At 32.9% G+C, this 11758-nt stretch overlaps 1 protein-coding gene across 1 annotated transcript; it reads right to left on the bottom strand.

The window, feature by feature from the left end:
* Positions 1-2571: 2571 nt before the first annotated feature.
* On the bottom strand, positions 2572-8471 carry LOC111784462 (circumsporozoite protein-like). The gene is made up of 2 exons (XM_023665160.1): positions 8366-8471; positions 2572-3071 (listed from the first exon to the last, which is right to left on the bottom strand). The coding sequence occupies exons 1-2, from the start codon at positions 8469-8471 to the stop codon at positions 2572-2574; spliced, it is 606 nt and encodes a 201-aa protein (XP_023520928.1).
* Between the last annotated feature and the right edge of the window lie 3287 nt (positions 8472-11758).

Consider the following 11758-nt stretch of genomic DNA (forward strand, 5'->3'; position numbering starts at 1 on the left):
TTCACATGATTTATCCTTTGCAAATTTTGAATATGTGGTTTTCTTCTGCACTGCTGATGAAATCAAGAAATTCTTAATTGGTTCAGAAGTTACCTGACGCTGCATCTCTTCTTGTACAAGTAATGAATAGGCTTGCATCACATTAGGTAATGGAGTCATCATCAATATGTTATATCTCACCGTTTTATAAGACTGATTGAGCCCCATGAGTAGTTGCATCAACTTATCTTCATCGCGTTGATCAACATGTAACAAGTAAATGGTGTGCGGTACTCTTCTAATTCATCTCAGAGTGCTTTTAGCTTGGTGAAATATGCTGACAGTGTCATGGTTTCCTGTGACATCATTGCTATCGACTTTTGTATATGAAAAATTGCTAGAGCATTCTTTTGTGAGAATTGATCGTGAAGATCCATCCATACTTGATGAGTTGTCTTGGCGTTAATAATACCCTCAGCGATATCTGCTTCAACTGAATGAGTTAACCAAGATATTATCATACTGTTGCACTGATTCCAAAGTTCAAATTCGGTCGAATTTGCATCTTGAGACGGTTCTTCAATTGTGTCATCAATGAAGCCAATTTTCTTTTTGGCAATAAGAGCATGCATAACTAATTTACTCCAGTATTGGTAATTTGTTCCATTTAATTTGATTGGAACAAGTGAATATCATGGCTGGTTAGAGTGATGAATATAATAAGGATGTGTTAAATCAATATCCGAAATTTTGAAGTTGGTTTTGGCTGATTCCTCCATAGAGGAAATTTTAATATTTAGGAATATCAAGATCGATGCTCTAATACCATGTTAAGAATGAGAAAAATAGACTTGGGATCAAAGGTGTGTATTTTCATCGATATTCATAAGGTTTAAATATGATACAAGATATCAACAACCTACCAATAAGGAAAATATAAACTAGTTAAATATGGATAATAAAATAAAATATACGATAAATCAAATCATAAAGAAATAATATTAAGATATAATATCTAAGATATATTCCATAAATAATATATACTTCAAATATTATATCTCAATAAGTCACCATATTATGTAGGAGCTAGGAGCTTGTTGACAGATAGACATTCCATATTATATTGAACAAGTTGTGGTGGATACTATTAATGGTTAAAAAATTTCTATATATTGAATGCTATAAGACACCAAAATTAAGAAAACAATTCATATATTAATGATATGTTTATATGTTTATCTATTTATCTTATAATAGATTAAAAATTATGAATCTATAATATTAAAAAATAAATTCTATATTAATCTTATCGATAAAATATTTTTTAAAATTTTTTAATATTTAACAGCATTTTTATCTCGGTTGGAAGTTTAATTGTATGACTGAAACTTTAGAGTATTTTTATTAATTTAACCTGTATTTTATAATTCAAGATTTGCAAAACACACTTAAGCTACCGGCCGGTCCGAATCACGCCTTACATTTTTCATTTTAATCTATCAATGTATTAAAATTACAAATTATTAAATATTTTATTGAGATGTTGATTAATAAAATCACACTATTATCTTTCATTCTCAAAANGATAAATCAAATCATAAAGAAATAATATTAAGATATAATATCTAAGATATATTCCATAAATAATATATACTTCAAATATTATATCTCAATAAGTCACCATATTATGTAGGAGCTAGGAGCTTGTTGACAGATAGACATTCCATATTATATTGAACAAGTTGTGGTGGATACTATTAATGGTTAAAAAATTTCTATATATTGAATGCTATAAGACACCAAAATTAAGAAAACAATTCATATATTAATGATATGTTTATATGTTTATCTATTTATCTTATAATAGATTAAAAATTATGAATCTATAATATTAAAAAATAAATTCTATATTAATCTTATCGATAAAATATTTTTTAAAATTTTTTAATATTTAACAGCATTTTTATCTCGGTTGGAAGTTTAATTGTATGACTGAAACTTTAGAGTATTTTTATTAATTTAACCTGTATTTTATAATTCAAGATTTGCAAAACACACTTAAGCTACCGGCCGGTCCGAATCACGCCTTACATTTTTCATTTTAATCTATCAATGTATTAAAATTACAAATTATTAAATATTTTATTGAGATGTTGATTAATAAAATCACACTATTATCTTTCATTCTCAAAATCAAAGTTTTAACCAAAACAAAACGTGCAATTATTGTTTAAGTCTCTGATATTTTTTTTGTCAACGAATCAAATATTTAAGTTTATTTTGATAAAATCAACCAGAAAATTAGAGTTTTTATATATTTATTTAAGAATGGGACAATATTTCATAAATTTTGGTAAGAACATATAAGGAGTTATGGTAATATTTAAATTTATTTGTTTGTTTTTTTAACTAATTTTTTAAAAGACAAATTTAGTATTTACTATTTCAAAATGTGTCTTATTCCTATATATTGTTTGAGATCTTCATGCCATCTTCATAATCATCAAACATCATAAAGAAAGAACAAAACATCATGCCATCTTCCATTTTTCAAAACATCATATTATTCCTATTCATTTTTCCACTATTCTCTCATCCATTTCTTGCTATTGCTGACTCATGGTCTGACCTGAAGCATTCCCATAGATCTCTATCTGCCTTATTCTTCACTTCTCCGCCACCTCCAACGGCTTTTCTCTTCACTTCTCCGCCACCTCCTGCACGAAGCTTCTTTAAATCTCCACCTCCGGCGGCGTTTCTCTTCCCCTCTCCGCCACCTCCTGAGCGAAGCTTCTTTAAATCTCCTCCGCCAGCAACGTTTCTCTTCCCCTCTCCGCCACCTCCTGAGAGAAGCTTCTTTAAATGTCCTCCGCCAGCAGTGTTTCTCTTCCCCTCTCCACCACCTCCTGCCCGAAGCTTCTTTAAATCTCCGCCACCGGCGGCGTTTCTCTTCCCCTCTCCACCATCTCCTGCCCAAAGCTTCTTTAAATCTCCACCCCCGATGGCGTTTCTCTTCCCCTCTCCGCCACCCCCGGCAGCGTTTCTCTTCCCCTCTCGGCCACCTCCGTTGCAGCCAGCGGAGTGATTGCAGACTGTACGGAAGATCAACCATCCAGAGAAGATAAGCTGATTGGCGAGAAAGATGTTCTCAATAAGCGATACAACTTTTTTAATTTAAGCCCTTTAACTATTTAAGGCAGAAATCTTATGATCACTACTTTTGTTTTAAAAATAAGTTTATCATTATATAAATATAACTTTATTTCGTGTTTAAAAAATATTCATAAATTTTCAAAAATAGTATTAATATTTATAATTTATTGGACGTATAAGAGAACTTCTTTAGTAATATTTTGATGAAAAAATATTAGAGCTTTAAATTAGACATTTTTAAAGTTCTTTTTGGTACAATTTTGATCCAATTAAAAGTTAAAAAATAAAAGGACAAGTTTATATTCAAAATTAACTTTTATTTTATTTTATTACAACACCTCCTCCAACAACATAATGATCACTTCTTCGGGGAGAAAAAAAAGAAAGAACATAACAAAAGAACAAAAAGAAAAGGAAAGATAGTATTTTCTAGGAGAGAGGAAACCGAGAATACTACTTTACACACGTTTAACCTGAGAGAATAAAAGTTATCTTCATCTCTTCCTATTCTATATCAATTATTTAGATTTTTACAATCATTTTAGAAAATCATGATCAACAACATTAAATGGTAAAAAAAAAAAATCTATTAAAATTGGCCAAAGATAATTGCGAACACCATTAAAAGCAAAGAAGAAGAAGAAAATGAATCAATTAAAATTGGCTAAAGATGATTGATGTGATAATGTTATATGATGATGTGATGGTATGATAATATTATATGATGACGTGATGACGTTAGATGATGATGTAATTATGTTATATGATGACTTGATGACGTTAGATAATTACGTGATGATGTTATATGATGATGTGATGATGTACATGATGTTGACATGATGATGATGATGCATAATAATAAGATGATGAGACGTATGATGATGGAATGACTTAATATGACGATGTTCCATATTAAGATGTTGTGCATGTATTAAATGTCACGATGCATTATGACGACAAGTTTTCAAAGACACAACCTTAGTTAATGTAAATGATGATGAATGTATGAAGGCCAATGCGTGCATGTTACTTAGATGAATGTGTGAAAGGTATATAGGGTTGTGTCTTAAAGATGATTTAAAGGTGAATACTATAGGAAACTCATGCATTTTGTATGTAAATATACATCGGGATACTTCCTCATTTATGATTATTAGTGCAAACCCGCACAGTATGATGATCAAGGTGTTCATGGGGAGTATGACACCAAGGGTTTCGCTAACCTCCGATCCTCGCTATAGATTAGTGACCAGAGAGGGTCCAGGGGGTGTGCGAGCTCTTTGGGGATTCTCACTCGCACATGTGGATCATGTACACATCCATAGTAGTTTGAGGTTGGAGGCAACCCCTACGATGGTTTTTAAATAATAAGGGATAAGAATCAGGGTGTTCCAAATAAACCTATTGCCAAGAAGATTAAAAAAAATGTCGATTCAAAAATGTCAACAACCTATTGCCAAGAAGATTAAAAAAAATATCGATTCAAAAATGTCAACAACAGAATTTAAACCTACCGGAAGAGGACTCAATTAATTTTTAACTTGTTGCATTAGCCTCTCAAGCACATCAATATTCGGTAGAAAGAACTATTTTTAATTTCTAAATTAAGTAAAAGTCAAATGGTCAATTTAATTTATTCTCTTGTGGAGATTAAATGGGAATACCCACACTATGTTATGTAAAATTCAGATTCGTGGATGAATGTAATTCAGTTCTTAAATTGAGACATTTTCCTTAGAAATCCGAGCATCATATTTTCCATTTCTAAGTTTCAAACAATTCTTGTGGAAGAATTGCACTCGAGCCATTCAATCAAGCCTTGATCAAGTTAGATTGTGGAGTGACTCAATTTAGAACAAGGTTCCAAATCTTGCTTCTAGATCTTGCTTCTAGATCTTCGATCATAAGAGGTAATCTAATTCTAGTCTTCTCTCTTGGTTGATCCAAATTTCGTATAAGGAGGTGTTGATTACTTTGATTCAAGGGTTCTTGCTAAAACAAAAGCTTGGATCGTTGGGCTGAGGATTAGGGATGCCTTATCAATTTGGTATCAGAGCCTGGGTTTACATCTTTGTGGCCGACTCTAGAATTGATTTTATCTTTCATTTCTGCTATTGTTTATCTTTTCTTTAAATCTGTCAATTTATTTTATTGCTGTCATTTCCGCCATTATTCATAACTTTTTACTTTTTTTTTTTCATTTTCTTCCTAAGATCAGATTGAGATCTTGAAAAAAGAAAAAGAAAAAAAGAAAAATAGAAAAAGAAAAAAAAAATCTTATGATATTTTTTCTTGCGATTGTGATTATAAATGATCTTTATCATTTCTTTGAAATCATTTGCATGTTTATTTGAAGATCAAATAAACTTTGATTCACATCTTTTTCTTAATCCATCTAAATCTAGAACTGTTGTGTTTGATATTTTTTTTTCTCATAATCTACGCTTGAAGATAACTTCTAAATTTCCCGAATTTTGTAAAAAGGAGAGTTAGATCGTTCTTAAAATCTTCACGTTGTGTTTGATGAATCAATTGGTTCTTCAAGATTTCTTCTCCTACTTGACATCAATTTATCCCGGCAAATTTGAGCATATTGTTTGAATTGAGCAAAGGATAACAGTACCTTCTTTTCATCACTAAAATTATGATAGTTGAACACTGACTCCACCGTTTTCTCCCATTCAAGGTACTCCTCTGGATAGGTTTTGCCAAAAAACTTGGGAGGTTTTAATTTGATTCTCCCCACGTTATGATCAATTCTATCGTCATAAGGAACTCATTGTGGTAAATTATGATACCTTCTTCCACGGCCTCTCCCTCGCATCAAGCCACGACCAACCGCCTGTGGATTATCCTCGTGTTGATCAGAATTGTCTTCCTCATATTGATCGGTAGATTAGGCAGGTAGTGGAATCCCCTCTCGAGCTTTATTTTGAATCTCCAATCTGCCTATTCGATCAGTCAACTCTTCCATTCCTCGAATTTGTCTTTCCATAATTCATTGTTGTGCTTCTTTCAATCGTGCATCAGTAATGTTAGGATTGTCGTCTCGATTTTCCATGCTACAAATGAAAGTTAAAAGAAAAAAAAAGGACCAAACAAGCGCTCCCTCATGTGTGTTCACTCGTAAATATAGTTAACTCGTGTTTAGCACTCAACACTCGAATCAATGTATCACTCCCTTACAAACTCACCCTCACAATTGAGCACACACAAATCACACTCCAAAAGAAATTGGGATGTGAGACAATGTATGTTATAGAGTTAGGTGCAATTCAAAGTGAATGGACAACCTACTCAACACATAAACAAGGGTATTAACGGAGCAATACGAATAACGACAAAGAAACAAATTAAAGAAAGAAAATAAGGACTAATTTAGACGTAGTAACATATGAGAGTTACATATACTAATCAAGAGAGGGAAAAAAAAAAAAAAAAGACATTTAACATCAATCAGCTTCCTTTCTAGGTTAATAACTTCTTTGGCTAAGTCACTTATTAACTCATAGTTATAATAAACTTTTTTTAAGAAGCACATCTCTTACCTTACTGTTTTATTTATCAGTGAATAATTTTACATTGGATTCCTAGTTCTTACCCAAAAGATCCCTACTTCATATTCGACAATGCATGATATATTGCTCTAGCTAATAAAACCCTTGCTTCTAAGGTGCATGCATGGACACCATTCAAAATTATATACAAACAACAAAATAAAAATAACCAAAAAATATGGATTCGTGCTTCTAAGTAGGACATTAAGGTTGTAAAGGGTGTGTTCAAAGATATTTCTATTCGTTATGAACAGTTAGAGGAAGCGTTCTCTTCCACTTCTACCCATAACCTAACCGTATTCTTTCATCAATCTCTCCTATCCATAGCACAGATCGNTTTCTCCATTCTTTAAAAATTTCTTAAAAAAAAAACCATTATGAACATACAAACATAACTCTATAAATAGAGTGATCATGGTAATGGAAGGTCTTCGGTGGTGAAAAACCTTCCTTGGTGAAACTCTATAAATAGAGTGTCTAAGATCCAAATTGCTTCCGCATGTGTTATATTAACACCATCAGTTATATACCAAGACGACTCACTCCAAAATTAGCTTGATCATGGCTAATCCAATGAATCGATTTTTAACATCAAACCTAAAGTAAGGTTTGAAAAGAATAACACCAAAAAGTATCAAGAAAACACAAAGGTTTTGTTTGTATTCAACCATTGATTTCCAAACATTGAATATTACATGCCTTTAAATAGGCCCAAAAGATAACCCTAACCTAATAAAGTTGAACCACGGACTACAAATCACTGATAAATGCTATTAAATACAAATTGAAGAAAATGTGGCTTTCATAAATTATCTTAATTGGTAATTCAACTACCAATGGCAAGTCTTCTAATCACTTTCCAATGTCAGCCACTCCATTATTTTCTTGATTTGATACTTGAATCTTCTTTGTATTCCTTCTTGTAATTGCTCGTTCGGGTACATAGAAGTGATCAGTTGTTGGATTCATATCATCCCCCTTCATTAAAAGAATTTGTCCTCAAATCAAATTCTTCGTTCTTTCCGGACAATAACTGAATATTGTTTTTTTTTTTCTCTACTAATATTTTTTTCTCCCCTTTTTTTCTTTCTTGGTTTTCACTCATCCTTTGCCCCCTCACTTTTCTCTTGTTTTTTTTTTCAATCTTAGTTTCTTCTCTCCACTGTTGTTCTTCATATTCTTTTCTTTTCTTCTCTAATTTTAGTTGGTCACAATGTACTTCGTATGGAGACAACGAAAGTAAAGTAAATTTCTTTTCATACAAAGTAAAAGTATACTTGTTCATCAAACCATCAAATGTTACCTTTCTATCATATTGCCAAGGTCGGCCGAACAAGATGTCCCCCGCATGCATTGGTACGACATCACAAAGTACTTCATCTTTATATCTTCCAAGAGTAAAAGAAATAAGAGCTTGGGAGTTCACCTTAATTTCTTCATTGTTTGTCAACCATTGAAGTTTGTACGGTTTTGGATGTGGAGGGACAGAAAGTTGAAGTCTTTTTAAACGAAGTTGCTTACCACACTTATGCAACTTCCACTATCAATCACCAAGCTGCATGGGTTTCCTTTGATCAAACATCTTGTGTGGAACAAGTTTTCCCTTTGATCTTCAAATTTCTCTTCCTTGATTTGAACATTGAGTACCCTTCTTGTGATTAAAGATATGGAATTACCTTCTTCAATATACTCATCATCATATGCTGCAATTTCTTCCACAAGCTGTGAATCATGATCCTCACATTCATCATCTGAATCAAGTATACCATTCTTTATCACCATAATTTTTTTATTAACACACTCTTTGCTCATGTGTCCAAACCTCTTGCACTTCCAACGTTGAATAGAATTAGACTTCTCCTTTACCGTCTTTGAAGCTTCATTCTTTTTACCATTAGAACTCTCAGCCTCCACTATTTTAGCAGTCACAAACTTTTTTTTTTTGGTGACATCGATTCATTTCTATTCACAAAACTATTTTTGTTCCAAGTTTTAGAATTTGAAAAGTTGTTAGGTTGTGATGTGTACCCTTTTTAATGCTCTTTTGATGTGTACCTTTTTTAATGCTCTTTTTCTTCCTTCAATTGGTCTTCAATTTTGAGAGCATAATGATACATGTCTTCCAGATATGGTGGTGGATTTCTGAGAGCATAATGATTCGAGGGGTTTTCAAGGCCCGATTTCTTCATGGAACCTCTTCCATATCCTTTCCTCATGCTATAGGATTTGGTTTGGAGGAACGTCTGTGTGTGGGTCCTTAATTTCGAGAAATTATTCTTGGTATGCAACTCACCCGAAACATCGAATTTTCAATCTCTTGGGTATCTTGTTCTACGACGTTTCAGCTCATGATTCCTTCATAAAAATTGTGGGTAATCTTGTTTAGAAACTATAGGAATAAGTTTGAGGAGGAATGGTGGAGAATTGCTCTCGAATTTGGAAGAAACCCGAGAGTACGATACCCACAAACTAAACGCTCATAACTCTCGAATGGGTGCTCGACCTTGCTCGAGTCTTGTTCCATATTGTTGCTCCTACTTCAAACTTTATAAGAGGAGCTTAAACCGACATTGAAAGTTCTAGAATCGGCGTGATTCGGAGATTGAAAGTTCTAGATAATTCGTCGGAAAATCCACTCTGATCAGGGCTTTACCAACTTTAGTTTTGAATACCAGCCGTTGGATGTGATGATCTGTCCGTTGTCTAGATCTTATCAAAATTGGGGAAAGATCCAACGGCTGAGATTTGAGTTTCGAGAGATATTTCTCAGATGGTCACTGTAGATGCTCTGATTCTGATCAGAGGGGCATTTTCGTAGTTACCCATTCTTCCAGGGGTATTATGGTAATTTGGCACTTTCCGAATATTTTAATATTATTTTTCCTGAAAAATCCATAATTTTTCTAAAAATCCTTGATCTCATGTTGGTCATTTTTTTCATTCGTGAGCATCTTGAAATTCCTTCTAGATAAGGAACTAAAAATCCGGGAAGATCCTTCATAATTGNTTTACTTTCCAATCCTTTTTACATAGGTCTTAAACTCTTAACATTACTTGTTAGGGTATAAGAATGACTTGGTTGAGATCATCATCTTGCCTAATCCTTTAATTTCTCCCCTTTTAATCATTTGGGTCTTACATGAGCGGCCTATTCTTGTTGAATCTAATTCCTTTCATTTTTGGGGTGTTACATTATGCACCGTTAGAGGAAGCGTTCTCTTCCTCTTCTACCCCATGTGGAGATTTTTTGTGACTCCATTCTTTAAAAATTTCCTCCAAAAAACTTGGAAATACTTTTGCTATAAATCTGTTATTTGTCAACCTATTTCTGCTATCAGTCTGCTATCTGTCCACCTGTTGTTGTATGCTTGCTGGAGCATTTGAATTATGATGTGTAGCAGCCAATTTCTTGTCCCCCTTGCTGTGTTTTCATTTCAAGCTTAGCCGAGAATGCACAATAATTATNGTTTTCATTTCAAGCTTAGCCGAGAATGCACAATAATTATTTTCTCTCCATTTCTTTTTTCCATATGGACTTCTTTCTTGGAGGAGTTAGCAAATCTTCTTGGACGAATTTGGATCTCTCCATTATAAAAATTCTTCGTTGGTGTTCGTGTCATTGCATGTTCTTGCATGAAAAGGTGTACATGATTTTAAATAAAGTAAGACCAAATGCAAATGTAGATGAATAAGAAACTATGAGGCAACGTGCACTTACACGAAAATAAGATTTGTCATCGATCACATCCTAGTATGGACTAAAAGCAATTGGCCTCCCTAATAGCTGAAATTAACCACATCTAAATACAATTAATTCTCATACAAAAGTTGATTACCTTTCATTGGGGCTTGCGAGTTGTTCACGATAAAGAGTAAAAATAAAGTCTAGAAAAAAAATATCATTCTAAGGAAAGTAATGCAACTATGTAAGTGCATAAATAAAAAGAAAAAGAAATAACTTGGTTTCCAGGGAACTTGTTACCTGTTTACGGTTTGTCAGCTCCCTTTTCCTCATTTTTTTTAGTTATCCATTTTAAAAGAAATGATGCCCCTTCGAAACTCTCTATCCTGCAGTGGGTGGAAATAATTTTGTGAAATCTATTCTCCATATATCAAATAGTTCTTCTAAGACGTAGTTCAAGGGAATGCTCTCAATAGATGACTTAGATTGATAAAATTTTTCTTTCCTCTAATTCCACTGATTAAACATATCTTACGAGTTCATCCAATTCTGCTGGTTGTTTAGTGCAATTGTTTCAGCTGTTGTCTTCTTCTTGTTGCTTGTTCCAACAATTTGCAACTGGATTCTCTATCAATTTATAAAATTTTTATCAATCCTCTACTACTGCTGAATATTTTATGTTGGCATTGATATTAAATTCTATTTGTTGCAAGTTCATTCTCAACATTATAGTTCTCTTGTGGACCTCTACAATTGTTCTCCCAGTTTTCAAAAATGGTCTCTCCAAGATAATTGGTACGTCATGGTATGCTTCATATTCCAAAATGATAAAATCTGCTGGAAATATGAACTTGTCCACTTGAATTAGAATATCTTCGGTTTTTCTTTCTAGATGAGTGAAAGATCAACATGTTGGTTGGAGGGTAGCTTTAGTTTATCTAGCTAAACCAATACCTAACTTTTGGTAAATAGATAACGACATCAGATTAATTCTTGATCCCAAATAACATAATGCTCGACCTAACTTCTTTCCTTTAGTTGGTATTGGAATTGTAAATAAGTCGGGATCTATCTCCTTTTGGGACCTTATTTTGCAATATTGCACTACGCTCTTCATTAAACGCTATCACCTCGAATTCTTCAAATTTTATTTGATGGGTGAGAATATCTTTCAAGATTTTGATATAATTGAACATTTATTTCAAGGCTTCCACTAATGATATGTTTATATGAATTTTCTTAAATATATCCATGAACTTCTCGAACCGGCCTTCTTCCTTATTCTTTTTTATTGTTTGTGGAAAAGAAGATAGAGATGTGTATATTCAGCTCTATTAGTCACTGTTGACTATTGTTTGCATTTTAGGAGACTGCCTGCATAATTTTT

Source organism: Cucurbita pepo, unplaced genomic scaffold (assembly GCF_002806865.2).
Source record: "Cucurbita pepo subsp. pepo cultivar mu-cu-16 unplaced genomic scaffold, ASM280686v2 Cp4.1_scaffold000203, whole genome shotgun sequence".
Taxonomy (NCBI): Eukaryota; Viridiplantae; Streptophyta; class Magnoliopsida; order Cucurbitales; family Cucurbitaceae; genus Cucurbita; species Cucurbita pepo.